The following is an 18140-nucleotide window of genomic DNA, read 5'->3' as shown; positions in this document are numbered from 1 at the left end:
GAGGTGCAGAGGCTGGGGGGGCGAGGCGCAGTGGCTGGGGGGGCGAGGCGCAGTGGCTGGGGGGGCGAGGTGCAGAGGCTGGGGGGCCGAGGCGCAGTGGCTGGGGGGGCGAGGCGCAGTGGCTGGGGGGGCGAGGTGCAGTGGCTGGGGGGGGAAAGGCGCAGAGGGGAGGCGGGGTCGGCGGGGGGTTGGTGGGGTTGGCGCGCCTTTGACTCCTTGGGCTTGCGCGGCAGCACCGCGCTGAGCGTCGCCTCGAAGAGCTCCTGTTCACAGCTGCAGGTGTGAAGAGACGCCGTTCACAGCATGACATGAGCGTCGCCTCGAAGAGCTCCTGTTCAGAAACGGAGTCTCGCGTCCGCCGCCCCCCGTCTCCCGTCGCGTCGCGTCAGGCGGCGGCGCCATCGCGGTAGAAGGGCATCCCGCTCGGGTGCTCTCCATATCTCCCCATATCTCGCGCCATATCTCCCCATATCTCGCGCCATCGCGTAGAAGGGCATCCCGCTCGGGTGCTCCCCATCTCTCCCCATATCTCGCGCCATATCTCCCCATATCTCGCGCCATCGCGTAGAAGGGCATCCCGTTCGGGTGCTCTCCAAAGGCGACCAGGCAGACGACGTGCGGGTGGCGCAGCCGGGCGAGGACGGCGGCCTGGGGGAGCACGGCTCGGACATGTCATGGACGCGTCCATGTCCAGTACACGGGTGAGGTAGCGGGGCGGAGCGGAGGTCCCGAGAGGTGGGGAGAGATGGGGAGAGGTGGGGAGAAATTGAGGAGAGATGGGGAGAGGTGGGGAAAAGATCGGGGAGAGATTGAGGAGAGATTGAGGAGAGATGGGGAGAGCTGGGGAGAGGTGGGAGAGATTGAGGAGAGATGGGGAGAGGTGGGGAGAGGTGGGGAGAGGTGGGGAGAGCTGGGGCGGCCGCCTCCCGCCGCAGGTCCGAGACGGCGATCTCGGTCACCTGTCGCCCCGCCTTGAGCACCTTGACTCCCACCCTGAAGGTGAGGCCGTCCGACCCCCGAAAGACCGCGGCGCTCACGTCGCAAAACTCGCCCGACGCGAGCTTCGCGTGCTGCCGGAAGTCGGCAAAGGGTGTGCGGCCGGCGGCGGGCACCTCGAGCGCTCCCGCCTCCCACCCGAGCGCCGCGCACTCCGCGCGCAGCCTCGCACTGCTAGAACTGAGGATCTCGGAATCGACGGCCGCCATCGAGGCCTCGTTGTCCACGACCGAGTCTGCCGAGCTGGTGGAGGGAGTCGCCGGCCCCGACGTGGCGGGAGTAACTTGGCCTGGCGTCGCCGCCCCGGCGCGCGTGGTGCTGCTCTTGCTGTCACTGCCGCTGTCTCTGGATGACGACCGGAAAAGGCCCATCCGTCCCGTGTTGGTGCACTAGTCGGGCGTTTGCGCGCTCGTGTTTCCGCCGATGACTTGAGCTAAAAGAAAAACCCGCGCGTGGTCACCGACTGCTCAGGGGAACAGAGATCGCTTGAATGCCGGCATTCAAGCGCGACAGTGCTAGCCGCCTCCGCGATGCTGAGCGGTGCATGAAGGGCGGCGAGCCGCTGACGATGCGCGAGGCGTCCTTCATCAGCTCGCTGATGGGACACGCCCAGCACATCGACGCGGCCACCGTCCGGTTCACCATGCACATCGACGGCAGCCTCGACGGGCAGATCAACTTGAAGTCCGAGTACACACGGGAGCTGGAGCGCGCGGAGCGCGAGCGAGCGGGCACGTGCGCCGCCGCCGCGCCCGCCGCCGCGCCCAAACCACCATGCTGCGATAAGTGTATGTCGACTGTGGAACGCCCCCTCTACTCGGAGCTAACAAACACCAGACACGACTCCACGCACGCTCTCATCCGACATCGCCGCCCAGGACGCTTACCGCGAAAATTCTTTTTCTCGCGATGTCTGCCCGGCGCCGTTATCTAGGGACCCGAGGATATAACCCTTGTTAGGAGAAGAATTCTACGAATACAAGCCCCTCTCACAGCAGACTGGCACGAACTAGCACCACAAAAGGCACAGCAGACAACGGCCCCTTATGGGCCGTCGAAGAGGCCGTCATACTCCTCCGGCCTCATGAGAAGAAAATACATCGGAGGCGCTATGCGCTGGTCTACCTACCTACCTACCTACCTGGTCGTGTGAGAGGTTGACAGACGTGATCTGTGATCTGCTCCACCCATACCGCGTTGGTGTCCCGCTCGTTGGTCGGACTGTGTTTCGCCTTCCCATCAATGTATGTTGACATTGATTGATCAATGTATGGTGATGAGGAGTCAGGCCGCGCTGTTGGCGGCGGGACGGACGTAAGATAATGAATCAATCAATGATGAGAATCGGCGAGGGACTGCGAAGGGAGATAGAAAGAGGCAGACGACCAAGGGTTAGGGTGGGCGAGGGCTAGCACCACACTCCTCTCCTTAAAATCCCTGTGTGGTGGCGGCGTGCCGTCCTCCCATCCCTCCCTTGGGTTGTCTGTTTTCTTTCTTCCTTTCTGAGGCTTATGACACCGCACTCCAAGTGCTCCAAGGACGCGGCGATACACTCCCAAGCTCTCTTGCGACGAAAGGCGAGAGAAGCAGCGAGAGCAAGGGAGCGGCAGGCGGCGGCGGCCGCCATCGCAGAACGTTCCAGAGGAGAGCGACGCGACAGAGGAAGAAGCGACAGGGATGGGGCATGACAGAGTGGTCGGCGGCGGTGGGGCTCCAGACAGAGTGGTCGGCGGTGATGGCGAGGTTATGCCAGCATCCAGCCGACACAGCGATGGCGCGCCGGCCAGCCAACCGACAAGCGATTCCGCGACAGCCGACATGTACACACCACTGTGTTTTTTATTCGTAGAAAAAAGAAAAAACTGATGCGGCCAGTTTTAGCTAACTGGCAGAGAAGGGAGAGGGGGTTGTGTTCTCTAGGCCCCTAGGGGCCCTACGCGCGGCGTGAGAGCTCTCTCTTCTGTCCGTTATCTAGCTCTTAAGTACATTCTGCGATTCTGGAGGAGGACTGCTGACAGGGCTTGCGATGATGTGGGCGGCGTTTGGCTCCGGTGGTGAGCCTGTGTGTGTGCCAGTCCGCGCCAGTCTGCGCCCTTGTCGTGCCAGTGTGCTGTGAGAGAGGCTTGTGTCTTAGAATTCTTTTTCTTGTCGCCTCGCGGCTGCGCGCTGCCGCCGCCCCCTCGCCAGGCACGCCGCCTCATACCCGCCTCCTCGACCTCCCCACGGAGCTCCTCGTGCGCGCCCTCTCCCGCTGCGACCCCGCCGACATCGCTCGCGTCGCTGCCGTCTCGCTGCTCTTCCACGCCTCACTTGCGCTGGAGGGCATCCGCTTGTGGGTGCAAGAGCGCGGCTTCGAGCTGCCGGCGCAGCCAGAGGGCGAGGGCTGCGCCGTACGATGGCTGTGCTATTCGGCGCTGCTGTGCGAGTCCAACCCGCCGGTGAAGGCGGCGGGAGGCCGTCAGCACAGCCTCTTCATCGACGGCGAGGGGCGGCTCTCGTCGTGCGGGACGGCTGAGGGCTGGCTGCGGGGACTGCTCGGCCACGGCGAGGGTGTGACGCAGCTCAATACGCCGACCCGCCTCCCGTCGATGGTTGAGCGCGCCGTGAGCGTGTCGACTGGGCCTCTCCACAGTTTGACCCTCACCGCCGACGGAGCCGTTTGGAACTGGGGCTATGGAGCCTGGGGCCAGCTGGGCCACGGCAACACGCAGAACCAGCTGCTGCCAATGAAGATCGAGGCCTTTGCTGGACAGCGCGTCGTCGCTGTGTCGGCTGGAGGCGGGTACAGCCTCGCCCTCACCAGCAGCGGCGCCGTCTGGAGCTGGGGCTGGGGAGGCGATGGCCAGCTGGGCCACGGCGACCAGCAGGTCCAGCTGCTGCCGAAGAAGGTCGAGGCCTTTGCTGACCAGCGCGTCGTCGCTGTGTTGGCTGGTTACCAGCACGGCCTCGCCCTCACCGCCGACGGTGCCGTGTGGAGCTGGGGCGGTGGAGTCTTTGGCATGCTGGGCCACGGCGACGAGCAGAACCAGCTGCTGCCCAAGAAGGTCGAGGCCTTTGCTGGCCAGCGCGTCGTCGCCGTGTCGGCTGGAGCGTTCCACAGCATCGCCATCACCGCCGACGGCGCCGTCTGGAGCTGGGGCGGTGGAACCGGTGGCAAGCTGGGCCACGGTGACACGCAGGACCAGCTGCTGCCCAAGAAGATCGAGGCTTTGGCTGGCGTTGTGGCTGTCTCGGCTGGAGCCAGCCACAGCCTCGCCCTCACTGCCGACGGCGCCCTCTGGAGCTGGGGCGGTAGAGCCCAAGGCCGCTTGGGCCACGGCAACGACCTATGGGACCGGCCGCTGCCGAAGAAGATCGAGGCATTGGCTGGCCAGCGCATCGTCGCCGTGTCGGCTGGAGCCAGCCACAGCCTCGCCACCACCGCAGATGGCGCTGTCTTCACCTGGGGCAGGGGCGACCTCGGCTGCCTAGGCCACGGAGAGGACCTGTCGAACCAGCCGCTGCCCAAGAAGATCGAGGCGTGGGCGCCGGGCCAGTGAGAGGGGAATCGTGAGTGAGCTGCAAGCCTGCCTCTCGGCTGAAAGAAGACCCAGCGGCAGCAGCCAGACGCACAGCTCTCCTGGGCGACTCCTCGCTGTCACATCTTTGCTGCCGGCTACTCGACGCCAAAGCCGAATCGCCTCCCCGCCGCGTGCGTCAACCGGCACCTCAGCGGAGCCGCCCCGCCGCCGGGCGGCGCCGCCACCACCTTGGCCACCACCTCGGCCACCAGCCGGCTCGACACGCCGCGTCTCGACGTCGTGTTCGAGAGCGAGGAGGCGCTCAGCAGGCGGCTGCCGGTGCTTCGGGGGGCGTGCCCCTCCGGTGCGCGAGAGATGCGACGAGAGGCGACGAGAGGCGACGAGAGGTGGCGAGAGGTGACGAGAGGTGACGAGAGGAGACGAGATGTGACGAGAGGTGACGAGGCAGCGCACAGTCGACCCGCCTCTCAGGCAGAGGGCGGAGGCGCGCTCCTTCCCTCGTAGGCCGCGGTCCCGGTCAGACGTGCGCCGCAGTCGCGCCGAAGGAGGGCGCGGCGCAGCTGCTGGCGCGGTTCGGCCCCTCGCGCTGGGACGCGGCGGCGGGCGAGGGCGGCGGAGCGGGCGGCGGAGGGGGAGGGGCGGAGGGCGGGGGCGTCGGCTCGGAGGCCGGCCTCTGCCTCTCGGAGCAGTGTGACTCTCTGGGCGCGCTCTCTCCTGAGAACGACCCGAGATCGAGCGAGATCAGCCGAGATGACTCGGGGCAGAGGCAGTGTGTGAATCGTTCGGCGGGGCTCCCCCTGCGAGAGGAGCTCAGCCTTTTGCACCTTCAATGCCTCTTGTATGCGGGGACAGCCCACCCCCGCCCCACACTACAGCAGCGGTGCGGGTTTCCCTTCCCTTCCCTCACCTTTCCCTCAGGTGACGCTCGAGTCGCGCACGCTGACTCTGATGGCGCCGACGGCCGAGGCCAAGGAGATGTGGGTGGTCGGCATCAACGCGATCCTGTCCGGGCTCTACTTTTGAAGGGTGTCTTCGTCGAGGGTGTGTGGTGAGCGAGGAGAATGCTCACGAGACACGACGTGCGTCACGCTCAGATGTCAGAACGTATGTGTCGTGTACCATGTGTGTAATATTGGTCAGTCTTTTTTTTGTGTGGTGCCTCTGTGCCCTGCAAGATCCAAGAAAGAAGACGCTCCCCAAGAGTGCTATAGGACAGCCGTAACACAGACCAGAGTGAGAGAGTAGCGCTACTCCTCCAACTTCACCACCGCCACACCTTCATCAAAGCCCACCTTCTGTCGCTTCTCAGGTGGCGCATGCTGAAACGCGCTGTCCGCGCGAGCCTTCTTCGCATCTTGCACTAGAAGATCGGCCCACTCTGCAGCCCAGAGCGGTTTGTACGAAGCCGCCTCAACCGGGTTCTTGGAGCACTCGACATGCTTGAACGTGGGCGGGTGCTTGCACAGCATTTGGCCCTTGTTGTACAGCTCGATGATCGACTTGCTATTGGTGTAGAGGACGGTCTTCTTCCACGGGTAGGCATCCGACTTGGCGCAGTAGTTGACGTGCACAGCAGTCAGGTTCAAGTTCTCGGCCACCTGTTGCACAAACTCGAGCCGCTCCATGCCGGCGTCTGCAGGGTTTTCCATGACTATCTTGATCCACGGCGCAACCGCCCGGGCGGTGTTGAGGATCTTGAGAACTCTCTTCACGTGCTTGTCCGACGCCCGGCCCTGCGGCGTCATTCCCTCTCCCCCATGCCCTGTGGGGCGTGCTTCGCTGCGCTGCTCCTCCCCCGCTGTCTGATTGCTCATGCGCGTGCACGGCGGAGCGACCCACAAGATGTGTGCACCTCTCAACAGGTCCATCAGCACACGATCCTCCCCAACCTCCATCATTTTGTCGATGTCCATTTTCTCGAAGGTCACCCAGTCGCCCTGCTTGAACTGGTCGTCCCACTCCACGACGTTCTTGATGTCGAGCATCTTTACGATGCAGCCGTGGTTGACATGGGCGGCGCGGGACAGGCGCGCCGTGCCACAGTGAAGCTCTACAAGTACAAGCCTGCTCGCTGCATCCAGCGCCTTTGTGCTCGTCGCCGTGTCTACGCGTGCCGCAGTCAATTTACCCGCGACACGCCCAGATCGCCGCTTGCCGCCCTCGTCCTCCTCCTGCTTGACGATCACCTCCGTCTTGACCGCTCCCGACGGGCCAGCACCCGAAACTCCCAGCAAGTCATAGTCCATCTCCCAGAGCTTTTCCCACCTTGACTCGCCGTCATCATACCGAACGTGGGCACGCACCCCTCCCGTTATCTCGCTGACACTTTTGGCGACTTCTGATATCTCTCCTGAGAACCACTGCTTCTCAAAGTCCCAGTAGACATTCACTCGCCGCCCAATGTGTCGCCTTGCACGCTCGACCGAGTTCCACTTTGCGAGCCGCTCATCGGAGGCGTGCGGAGAGGCGGCAGCTGCGGAAGCGGTGGCGGCGGTTGCGGAAGTGGCGGCGGCGGCGGCTGGAGTAGCTATCTGCAGGTTCTCGCGGCGGATCGCGAGAGGTTTCTGTCCAGCAACCTTGACCACGTACCGCCCCGCCCCTTCACCCTCGGTGACGAAGTGCCTGACCACGACCCGAGTCCCGTTGAGGTGGATCATGCCTGTCAGCCCCACTAGCACCGCCTCGGACCCAGAAGAAATCTCACCGCCCGGGGCTGGAGACGTTGGCGAGGCTCCAAGGACGCCCTCCACCTGGCTGCCGTCGTCCGAAGCGGGGTTCGGAGCGCAATAATACAGATCGTCCACGGGCCCCTCGTCCAAGACAGAAGAAGGCGATTCTGGCAGCAGAGGCTGCGGCGGAGGCGGCTGCGGCGGCGGGCTGCGGATGGGATGCTGCTGCGGGGGATGGGGCTGCTGGGGCTGCGGCCACGGCTGCGGCTGCGGCTTTGGTGGCTGTAGCGGCTGTGGCGGCTGTGTCTCCGGAGCAGCTGCAGCCGCAGCCGCAGCCGCAGGCGCAGGCGCAGGCGCAGGCGCAGGCGCAGGCGCAGGCCCAGGCGCAGGCGCAGGCGCAGGCGCAGGCGCAGGCGACGGCTGGGGTGCTCCAGAGCCCGCTGGCGCCTGCGCCGCGAGCCTCTGCAGTGCCTCCGCCTCTGTCACCGCGCCTGCAGCAGACTTGAAGGTGCCGGCCTCAGCCAGCTCGTATAGTCGGCGCATGGCAGGGTTGTGACGGATCACTGCGATGAAATCATTAAGCCCCGCCTGGGTCTTCGGCGCCCATTCCGCACCACTCGTGTGGAAGAGCAGCGCTGGGTGCTGATTGAGGGGCTGCTCTCCGGCGTCGAGAAGGCTAGCCATCTCGCCAAACCCCTTGATCGATTCCAGCTTGCCATTGCGCCCGCCCATCGCATTGCGCAGCAGAACGCGGTATTTTTTGCCCTTGAACTTCTGTACCGACGCTTCGCTGCCCTCTGTGGTTTTCAGCCAGAGCGCGTTGTGGTACGCCCGCTGATCAGCCACTCCATACTGCCTGTCGATGAGCTTGAGCACGTCTTCAGACCTCGTGGGCAGCATGGAGATGCGAGCAGACGGTGCGAGCAGCTAACTCGCTCGCGGCGAAGCAACAGAATTTAGGGATCGCGGCGCGCGCGCGGTACAGAAAAGGAAGAAACTACATCAGCGTAACGGTTTCTGCATGAAGGTTGCAGCGAGAAGCGGCGAGAGACTGCGAAGAGAGATAGGAAGAGGCAGACTCCCTAGGGCGGGCGACGGCTAGCGCACCACACACCTCTCCTTAAAATCCCTGTGTGGTGGCGGCGTGCCGTCCTCCCATCCCTCCCTTGGGTTGTCTGTTTTCTTTTTTCTTTCTTTCTTTCTTTTCCCCTCCCTCCCTTGGGTTGTCCGTTTTCTTTCTTTCTTTTTCTGCAGCTGTGCGCTTGTAAAATTCTTTCTGAGCTAGCCTTCGATGTTATGCAAACAAACGCAAGGCGGACACAAGCACATCGCTCTCTCGGTCCCACAGACATCCCGCACACCCGCCGCACACCCTCGCACCGGAGAATTCTTTTGTCTCCACGGAAAGCGGGAGAGGTCCCATCGTTGGACCGCGTAAGCACGAGCCTTTGGCGAGGTCCGCTTGGTGTGGTGCCCTGCTTGCGCTCACCCGATGCACCCCGCTGCCGCCACGCTCTACACGCCCATTTACTTTGCCAAGCCGGCCGCCGAGCCCGAGCCGCTGCGCCAATCGATTGAGCGCTTCTCCCCTGTCGTCGCGGGCGGTGGTGCCGACTGGGTCTCGTCGCTGGACGGGTGCGAAGCGCTCGTCGCCGACCTGAGCGGGTGCGACGCCACGGTCGGCGCGGAGGTGGTGTATGCGCTGCACACCCGCCGCATCCCCGTGCTCTGCCTGCGCCGCGCGGGCGCGTCCGAGCTGCCCGCAATCGAGGCTCTGGAGCATCCGCTGCTGACATGCTCGGTGTACGCGGGCGCGGCAGAGGCGGCGCTCGCGGTGGAGCGCTTCCTCACGCCGCCCGCCCAGCCCGGCCGCATCTTCGTCGTCGAGGGTGGCGACGGCGCGGGAAAGCAGACGCAGACGGCGATGCTGCGTGCGCGGCTGGAGGGGCTGGGCTACCCCGTCTCGAGCATCGACTTCCCGCACGACGCGGCGATGCACGGCCGCCTCATCCGCACCCTCCTCTCGGGCGCCAAGGGCGGCATCAAGGCTGTCAACCCGCTGCTCTTCGCCTCGCTCTACTCGCAGAACCGGTTCGACGTGACGCCGCTGCTCACGCACTGGCTGCGCCGCGGGGACAATGTGATCTTGGACCGGTACGTGGAGGCCAACTTTGGGCACCAGGCCTCCAAGCTCCCCGCCGGCGAGCGGCCCGCGCTCATCGAGGCGCTCGCCACGAGGGGCTGCTGGCTAGCCGAGATCACCCGAGATCACCCGAGATCACCCGAGATTAGGCGCTCGCCACCTTTGAGCACGAGTGGCTGGCCATTCCCCGCGCGCACCGCGTCACCTACCTCGACCTGCCGCCGCGCGACGCGCTCGCTTCGCTGAGCTCGGACGGCACACGCGCCGCGCTCGACATGCACGAGACGGCCGGCGCCGAGTACAAGAACGGCGTCCGCGAGACATACCTCTGGTGCTCGCACCACTTTGAGCACTGGAAGCGGCTGCCGTGCCTCGCCGAGGACGGGAGCCGGATCAGCAAGGAGAAGCTCAACGACATGCTCTTCGCGTCGCTCGAGGCCGAGTTCGTCAACCGCAAGGACGCATAGGACGCGCGGGCTGCCCCTCGCTCTCTCGTCTCTGGCGCGGGTTTGGCGGCGTCAAGCGGCGGCGTGCCTCGCGGCGTGGCGCCTGTGGGGTCTCCGAACGCGGGGCCAAGTTGCACTGTTTGAAGTTACTAGCATTTTTCGACGCGCATCTACTGTGAGTCGCTCTCTCACTACTCACACGTGACCACACACGCAGTGACGCAGTCGCAGCGAGCCCGAGAGCCGGCTCTCCCAGAGGCCAGATCTCGCGCACGTCGGTTCGTCGCAGGGACGCGGCGCGCAGCACCGCGCGACCCGCCACGCAACGCGCGACACCCCCACCGAAGCTCAGACCGGCGTTGACGCGTCGACGTGCCGTCCCTCCCCTGTCCCCTCTCGCCATCTCCGTGCACCGCGACCCGCGGCCGCACCCACGCGAGGGAGACTGGATTGAGCTGACCAGCGAGATGCGTGTGAATTGACTGCCAATTGTCCACACGGGAGTCGGGAGTCACGCTAGCCCGACAAGTAGCAAAGTGTACCTTCCAGATCAGAGCTCGTCTCTCCTTGGCCAGCCCTGCCCGCGTCCAAGCCGCACACGGGCCTGAGTGCGGTAAAGCTCGCGCCGCGAGCTGCCGTCGTTGTCGAACGGGAAGCTGCGGTGCAGAGTCTGAGTATTGTCCCACACGACCACGTCGCCCGCGTCCCAGGCATGGTAGTGGGTGAAGGGGGGACTGGCGGCGTGATCCATGAGCGCCGCGAGCAGCTCGCCACCCTCGCCCTCGGCGCCCACCACCTTAGCGCTCGGAGAGCCCACGTAGAGGAGCGAACCGCCGTCGAGGTGTCTGCAAGCCAGGGGAGGAGGCCAGGAAAGACGGTGGGAGTCGTGTGGCAAGGGCAGGGAGGCAGGGGAGGTAGGGTGCGAGGTGAGACTCGGCACCGGTTGAGAATCTTGTGCTCCGCCACCGGAAACCTCGCCAGGTCGTCCTCGTCGCCTCCGGCGAAGTCATTTATGTCTCTCACCGAGGCAGTGATGGACGCGTTGGCGGCACGCGCGGCCAGCGGGGTCGCGAGCGCAGCGCGCGCCTCGCGCAGGTCTGCGAAGCCCGTCTCGCCTAGCGCGAGGCCGCAAGGCTAGGATCTAGTCCGTCAGGCAGCCAAATCAGTCAGTGTGTCAGTGCACCTCCGGAGGGGGGCACTGTGACCGCGTACAGAATTGAGAGCACGTTATGAAGGGGCGGCTGCCAGAAGTCGCCGTCGGAGTGCCAGTACGCTCCAAAGGAGTGGTGCCTGCCTTTCCACGTTCCGTTGGCCCAGTGGGTAGAAACGCGCTGAATGGCCGGGTGGCCTGGTTCTGGGTCCTGCAAGGCGTAGGGGGGAGGCGCGGGCGGTGAGGCGAGATGCACCGGCTGAGTTGGAGGCCGTGATAGCACCGGGAATTTAGGCTGCGTCAAGGGAGCGCTGCATCGCTGCGCGAGCGAGAACCATTCGCTTCCGTGCAGCAGGCCGCGTTTAAGATGCACGTGGAGATAGGTCTGTGGCATCTACGTTTGTGTCCTGCCCCTCAAACGACCGCGGCAGGATGATGGTCTCGCCCAGCACATCGGTGAGAGCGACTTGCTCGGCGCGGGAGAGGGCCTGGTTTTTAAATACCACCATGCCATGCATGCGAACCGCCTCGTGGATGGCGCTCACCGCCGCAGTACCAATGTCCTGCAGAGGGCCGACAGAGAGCGCGGCTCCGAGCCGTGCCGAGCATCCGGGCTCTCGCCCCTCGCTCGAGCGCGCGGGCGCATCGACAGCAGATGAGTCCACCATACTCCGACACGAGGTCGAGAGCCCATCTCCCCCTGGTTTTGAATTTCGGGCGTTGGCAGTGGCCGCGGCGAGCGAGATGGCGAGGAGCAACAGCGCAAGCTGCATGGCCACGCCAGCACGGTCAGTGAGCAGCTTCCTCTCAGCCGTCATCTCCGTCTTCTCTGCTCCTGCATCGATGTGCGGTGCGTCACGGCGGCGGCGCGCAACGATCCTAGAGTCTCGGAGTCTCCGTTGGTTGTTCGAAGATTTCGGCGTTCACGGTGTCGCGAATCGCTCCTGTGCGAAAGAGTAAAATGACCTTGGGCACGGGACGCGGCACAAACGGGGCACAAACGCCAGGCTACAACACGAGCGAAAATACGCGAAGGTCCTCTTTGCTTTCAGCTTTCTTCCCTCCCGTTCCCCTGTGGCTGTGCCCCCTCCCTCCCTGTGGCTGTTCCATGTTTCCAAGGATTGCTCGTGGTGCAATGGTGGGGGACACACTGTGTCGACTGTCCACGGGGTTTTCTTTCTCTTTTCCCGCTTTCCGCTTTCTTGTTTCATAGCGGGTCAGCAAGCCCTACCAGTCACCTTGGGAGCGGAGCTGCTCTTAGTCCTAGAAGATGTAGGAATGCGAGCGTAGGTGCTAGCAATCGTACAGAGATGCTACGATTGCGAGGGGTGCTGCTCACAATCCTTCGACTTCTAGGATTGAGAGCGAGGCTGCTCTCAATCCTAGCGGTCTAGAAAAGAAGGCTCACCGCCTGGGCCGGAGGCGGTGGTCCGATAAGCAAGTAAAAAACGGAGGGGGGGGCCTGCGCCGGAGCCCCCGGAGGCGGTGTCCGATAAGCAAGTAAAAAACGGAGGGGGGGGCCTGCGCCGGAGGCGGTAGTCCGATAAGCAAGTAAAAAACGGAGGGGGGGGCCTGCGCCGGAGGCGGTAGTCCGATAAGCAAGTAATAACATTGTGGCGAAGAAATTGGGGAAATCGTACGGGATCACTTACCGAGAAACATTTCAGCGGAATCCCAGGCAGATCCTATGCCAACTTGACAAACTTTTACTAGTACGGTTCACCATTCGCAAGTACGTGGCTGGGAGCAACCCGAGTCCTGACCTACGTCGCACACATGTCGCCGCTCCGGGCACTCAGTCTCCTCGCCGTCTACCTCCCAACGGCCCTCGCCGAGTGCAAGACGTACTGCCCCTACCGGACACATCCGATGGAGGAGAAGTGCGGGTGGGCCGTAGACAGTTCCTAGTACTCCTGCCCCGTCGTCCGCGAGCGGTGCCTAGAAGGTTCCTAGAAGGTTCCTAGACAGTTCCTAGTAGTCCTGCCCCGTCGTCTGCGAGCGGCAGCGGTGCCGGTCCCAGCCGGGCCCCGGCGGCTGCGTCGACGGCACGGCGTGGCCGGGGAAAAGCAGCGCGCCGCAGAACGGCCACCGCGTCCCGCGCACGCCCGACGCGGCGCGCGCCTCGGCCTCGTCGAGCGCGCGCGGCAGCTCGGAGAGGCGGTACGCCTGCTCAGTCAATGATGAAGAGACATATGACTGTAGGGCCCCAGAAGGCTAGCTGGTAGCTTCATTTGTAGTAGCACAGCCGCGCCGGTGCTAGAGAGAGGTCCGCAGAGGTGGGGCGGGAGGGTTGAGAGAGAGACCCGTGACCATCCCATGACTACATGGTCATGGACCACACTCACATGTGCATGCACATGTGCATGTCTTTGCATGTAATTTTGTTATACCCTCATGGGGCACAAGAAAGAGGCTCTACGGGGTCTGTGTACGGTCTGTGCTGCTGTCGGGCTGTCAGCGCTGCTGTCAGGCCACTGTGTGCTGTCGGGCTGTCGGGTAGACCTACCCCTTCACCCTCGCCTCGCTGCTTGGTGTTTCTGAACACGTAGTCGTCCACCTGTGGGGGTTGTGTGTGGGTCCTGTGTCTAGGAGGGAGGGAGTGGGGTGCAGGTTGCTCACCCACGGCACCGGGCCGGTGCTTGCACTTTGAATGCCGTGGGGCTCCCTCTGGACCCTGCCCGTGTCCGGGCGTGGAGATGCGAGGGTCGCCCCCCCTTGCCCCACCACTTTGTGTGTGTGGAGACGTTTACCTTACCTTACCTTAGAGCTACCCCCTGGGCGCGCGACGCACGGGTGAGGCCCGGCGGAGAGCTGGGATGGCTGCGCCGGCGGGGGGAGCCCCCGCTGTGCGTGTGCAAGGCAGGCCGTGGGTGCCTTCTGTGCTGTGAAGAATGCACATGTGGATGTGCATGCACAATTCCATGCCCACTCACCGCATAAACTGCATACAGACGCTGCGACACATGCCATACATACACAACACACACGGTCGTTTGAACGCTGCTGCCCCTCGCCAACCAAACAACCCAAAAGGTCCGCGGCTGCTGCAAACCATGCACATGCCATGCACACTGTGATAGATAACCGATGCGCCCACCGCCGCACGCGGCACAGATCTGGTGTGCAACGTGACACGGACACAAGTGACAAGTACAATCACACTGCGCGGCGGAGGCGCCCGCAGGACGCGCTGTTTGTGCAATTAAGCGAGCTAAGCTGGGAGCCAGGGAGAGCATTTTGCAGTAACTAGTCCGCCTTCGTCCACCTGCAAGTCGGGGTGGTGAGCCGCGAAGACAGCCGGGTGCGAGCGCGCGAGGCTCTTGAGCGCGTTGGCGCCGTACTGCCGCAGCATCGCGTTGGACGGCCGCCTGCGGCAGAGAATGTGGCCGGGCCTCGCCGAGACTTTTCCGAGACTTTTCCAGGACTGGCCGAGACGTTGGCTTGGGGCGGCCGCCTCCAGTGCCGCTCGGCGTCGTAGGCTGCGTCGCGCTCCTACAGAACCGAACACGGCCCTCGTCAGAGCATCGAGGTCTTACCGGAGAAGCCGCCGCTGCGCGGCGTCGCGCTCCCAGCAGAGCTCGGCCGGCAGCGGGAGAGGCTCAACCACCGCCTGGAGATCGGGGGAGATCGGGGCTGCAGCTCAGTGACTCACTGCATTCAGTCGCTCACCCGTCGATGCAACACTCCATCGATCGCCTCGAGCGCGGGGTTGGGAGATATGGGGAGATATGAGGAGATGTGAGGAGATGTGAGGAGATCGCCTCGAGCGCGGGGTTGTAGAAGAAGGGGACGGAGAGGCGCGGCGCGGCCGTCGCCAAGACGCGGTGCGGCGTCGCGAGCAAGTAGCCTAGGGAGATGTGGGGAGATGTGGGGAGATGTGGGGAGATGTGGGGAGAGATGGGGAGAGGTGGGGAGAGACGGAGAGATTTCGCGAGCAAGTCGCCTCCGCTCGCGACCTCGGCCACCTCCCCATATCTCCTCATATCTCCCCATATCTCCTCATATCTCCCCATATCTCCTCATATCTCCCCATATCTCCCCATATCTCAAGTCGCCTCCGCTCGCGACCTCGGCCACCTCCCCCATATCTCCCCATATCTCCCCATATCTCCCCATATCTCCCCATATCTCAAATCGCCTCCGCTCGCGACCTCGGCCACCACCCCATATCTCCTCATATCTCCCCATATCTCCCCATATCTCCCCATATCTCAAGTCGCCTCCGCTCGCGACCTCGGCCACCTCGCCCAAGTTCATCACCAAGTACTCGAGCCCCAGCGGCGGCACGTCCGCCCACTCGCCCTGCGTGAAGGCCTGGCACGCACACAAGCGGTCATCATCTCCCCATATCTCCCCCATATCTCCCGCATATCTCCCCTTGCGTGAAGGCCTCGCACGCACACAAGCGGTCATCATCTCCCCATATCTCCCCCATATCTCCCCACCACCACCCCCACCCCCACCCCCACCATTGCTTAGGACTGCGGTTGTGCCTGCAGCCCGCCCGCCTCGTCCTGCAGGAGGGCGGTGAGCCAGCCTGCGGGCAGATGTGGGGAGGTGTGGGGAGGTGTGGGGAGGTGTGGGGAGGTGTGGGGAGGTGTGGGGAGGTGTGGGGAGGTGTGGGGAGGTGTGGGGAGGTGTGGGGAGATCTGGGGAGGTGTGGGGAGACTCTCGTGGCGGCGACGGCCGAGGGCTGCTGGACGCCGTGGCGTGCACATCTCTCGGTCTACCTCTCGGGCCGTATCTCGGTCTACATCTCGGCTACATCTCGGGCCATATCTCGGCTACATCTCGGGCCATATCTCGGCTACATCTCGCCCGAATCCGTGTGCGCACCGACACCGACGGGCCTCTCGCCGGCACCGCCCTCCCTCCCTGCCGCGGCGGCGGCCGGCGCCTACCACACCACCCACAGGACTGAACCCACACCGGGTTCGGTACTCTGGAGGTGTGGCACACGCCGGCCGCCGGCGGGTACGCGGCCAGCTTCAGCTGCCAGTGCGGCGCCGGCGAAAAGTAGGGCTCGACTGCCCGCGACGGCAGGCGCAGCGCCGCGCAGAGCGCGCACGTCACCTCGGCAGTACACGCGCAGCATGTGTGGCGTGATCTCCCCGTATCTCCCCAGATCTCGCCCTACCTCCCCCTCTCACCTCGGCAGACATGCGCAGCATGTGGCCAGTGTAGTCGTCGATGGCGACGCGCAGCCCGGGCTGGCTCGCCGGCCACTGGTTGGGGCCTCTCAGTCGCGTGTACGGCGGCCACGCCGCGGGCGGCGGCGGCGCGCCCTCGGCGGCGATCTCGAGCTGCTCCCGATGGTCACACCGGCCGGCGGTGTTCTCGACCCCGACCGCCATGTAGCCGCGGAATGCCGGGCTCTGGCTGTAGTCGATGGCGCGCTTGTGCTCTGCGCCGCGCGCAAAGAACTCGCGCGCCTCGGCGACCGCGCGCTCGACCACGCCGGACGGCACGCGGTGCCGGAGCTGGAAGAAGCCGTGGTGGTGGCACGCGTGCCGCAGCTGCGAGGCAAAGTCGGCCGGAGCGGAGCGCCAGAGCGCGAGATCGAGCACGGGCAGGCGGCGCATATCGCGGCGCGCGGCGTTCGAGCTGGGAGCCGCGGCGTTCGTCGGCGTGGGCTCGGCGGCGTCGTTGTGCAGCTTCGATGGCTGTGTTGCCGGCGTTTTAGGTATATTGTTGGTTCGTTTTCTTTTTGTTTGATTCCCCAGCGCCCGCCTGCCCGCCTGGCTGATAAGATCTTTTTACCTTGACTTGGTGGAGTAAAGGCGCGGGGGGCGTGTGGTTGAGACTGAACTGGCTCGCAAGACCACCCTTTAACTCCGTAATCCCGCGGAACCCCCCCCTCCCCCTCCCCTCCCCCCCCCGCAGATCTCTGGAAAAGAAATTCCGCCACCGCCTCCAGCGTCCTCGCGCCTCTCCCGGTCCTCTCCCGCCCTGGACTGCCTCAAGACATGGCCGCCGCTTCGAGAGGCTCGCACCAGGAGATCGTCCTCGTCGCCGGCTCGTACGAGGGCCAGCTCGTCGGCTTCTCGATCGCAGCCTCCTCGCTCGGCTCCTCCGCCGCCGCGCCCGCCGCCGCCACGCCGCTCTTCGCCTTCAAGGCGCACGACGGCTGCATCCGCGCGGCGGCGGCGGCGGCCGACCACCTGGTGACCGGCTCGACCGACAACACGCTCGGCGTCTACAACCTGCGGAAGCGGCGCGCGCACGGCAGCCTGCTGCAGGAGGGCGGCGGCGGCGCCGTCTCGGCCCTCTCCTTTTACGGCGGCACGCACCTCCTCTCCGGCGGCGGCGACGGCGACGTCTGCATCTGGCGCACGAGCGACTGGGAGTGCCTCCTGCGCATGAAGGGCCACTCCGCGCCCATCGAGGCGCTCGCGGTGCACCCTTCCGGACGGCTCGCCCTGTCGGTCTGCGCGGGCCGCAAGCTCCGGCTGTGGAACCTGCAGACCGGCAAGTGCAACTACACGTCGGCGCTGCCGCAGCCGACGCGCGTGCTGCTCTGGACGCCGCGCGGCGACGCGTACGTCACCGCCGCCGGCAGCGCGCTGCGGCTGCACGCGCTCGGAGGAGAAGCTGCCGAGATGCTGCACGAGCAGCCAGTCCACTCATCAGTGAGGAGTCATTCATGATGAACAGGCGACGCTGCCCCCGTCGAGATGCAGCACGAGCGGCCGCCCGCCGCCGCCGCGTTCGCGTCGGAGGACGTGCTCGCGTCGGGGGGCGCCTCGGGGGCGATTGAGCTGTGGGACGCAGGCTCGGGGGAGCTGCTCTCGCAGATGCACTTCCGAGGGACACCTCCGAGACACCTCCGAGACACCTCCGAGACACCTCCTAGGCTCGGGGGAGCGGCTCTCGCAGGCGGCCGCCGCGCACGCCTCCCGCATCAAGTGCCTCGTCTCGACCTTCCGCTCCTGCGGCGGCGGCGGCGCGCACCTCTCGTCGGCCTCGACCGACGGCTCGATCCGGCTGTGGCGGCTGGTGGCGGCCGGCGCGAGCGAGCCGGCGCGGCTCGAGTCGCTGCTGCTGTTGCGCACCTCGCTCCGCCTCACCGCGCTCTGCGCCTCGCTCGTGTCGCACCAGGCGTGCGACGGCCCTGGCCCTAGGCCGGCCCCAGCCCACTCGTCTCAGAGTCTGGGAAGTGTCTAGGACGTGTCTAGGAAGTGTCTAGCGCGGCCCCAGCCCGCTCGTCTCAGAGAT

General features: G+C 65.1%; 6 protein-coding genes across 6 annotated transcripts in view; 3 read left to right on the top strand and 3 right to left on the bottom strand.

Moving 5' to 3' along the window:
- Positions 1-1376, bottom strand: part of EMIHUDRAFT_452552 (hypothetical protein) — a gene marked incomplete at its 3' end in the record, with an annotated part of 3171 nt that extends 1795 nt beyond the window's left edge. The window contains exons 1-3 of the mRNA XM_005763254.1: positions 924-1376; positions 604-648; positions 237-263 (exon numbers count right to left, since the gene is read on the bottom strand). Of these exons, the coding sequence (XP_005763311.1) occupies positions 237-263; positions 604-648; positions 924-1367 (516 nt within the window). The 5' untranslated portion in view covers positions 1368-1376. The remainder of the gene's footprint in view (positions 1-236; positions 264-603; positions 649-923) is intronic.
- A 110-nt stretch (positions 1377-1486) lies between these two features.
- Positions 1487-1946, top strand: EMIHUDRAFT_215140 (hypothetical protein; the record flags this gene model as incomplete). The annotated part of the gene is made up of 2 exons (XM_005763253.1): positions 1487-1731; positions 1931-1946. 2 exons carry the CDS (start codon positions 1487-1489, stop codon positions 1944-1946), a joined length of 261 nt encoding a protein of 86 aa, XP_005763310.1.
- A 6732-nt stretch (positions 1947-8678) lies between these two features.
- Positions 8679-9796, top strand: TYMK (thymidylate kinase; the record flags this gene model as incomplete). The annotated part of the gene is made up of 2 exons (XM_005763252.1): positions 8679-9344; positions 9479-9796. The coding sequence occupies 2 exons, from the start codon at positions 8679-8681 to the stop codon at positions 9794-9796; spliced, it is 984 nt and encodes a 327-aa protein (XP_005763309.1).
- A 529-nt stretch (positions 9797-10325) lies between these two features.
- EMIHUDRAFT_215135 (hypothetical protein) lies at positions 10326-11743 on the bottom strand (the record flags this gene model as incomplete). The annotated part of the gene is made up of 4 exons (XM_005763251.1): positions 10326-10620; positions 10716-10890; positions 10959-11136; positions 11324-11743. The coding sequence occupies 4 exons, from the start codon at positions 11741-11743 to the stop codon at positions 10326-10328; spliced, it is 1068 nt and encodes a 355-aa protein (XP_005763308.1).
- Positions 11744-12896: 1153 nt separating this feature from the next.
- EMIHUDRAFT_104970 (hypothetical protein) lies at positions 12897-16507 on the bottom strand (the record flags this gene model as incomplete). Its single annotated transcript, XM_005763250.1, has 6 exons — positions 12897-13091; positions 14191-14293; positions 14462-14535; positions 15168-15239; positions 15855-15998; positions 16076-16507. The coding sequence occupies 6 exons, from the start codon at positions 16505-16507 to the stop codon at positions 12897-12899; spliced, it is 1020 nt and encodes a 339-aa protein (XP_005763307.1).
- A 77-nt stretch (positions 16508-16584) lies between these two features.
- Positions 16585-18140, top strand: part of EMIHUDRAFT_215132 (hypothetical protein) — a gene marked incomplete at both ends in the record, with an annotated part of 3506 nt that continues 1950 nt past the window's right edge. The window contains 4 exons of the mRNA XM_005763249.1: positions 16585-16590; positions 16922-16960; positions 17165-17554; positions 17802-18011. Of these exons, the coding sequence (XP_005763306.1) occupies positions 16585-16590; positions 16922-16960; positions 17165-17554; positions 17802-18011 (645 nt within the window). The remainder of the gene's footprint in view (positions 16591-16921; positions 16961-17164; positions 17555-17801; positions 18012-18140) is intronic.

The sequence above is a fragment of the Emiliania huxleyi genome (genome assembly GCF_000372725.1).
Source record: "Emiliania huxleyi CCMP1516 unplaced genomic scaffold EMIHUscaffold_64, whole genome shotgun sequence".
Taxonomy (NCBI): Eukaryota; Haptophyta; order Isochrysidales; family Noelaerhabdaceae; genus Emiliania; species Emiliania huxleyi.
Note: the sequence above shows the minus strand (reverse complement) of the source record. Positions and strands in the feature narration are given on the sequence as shown.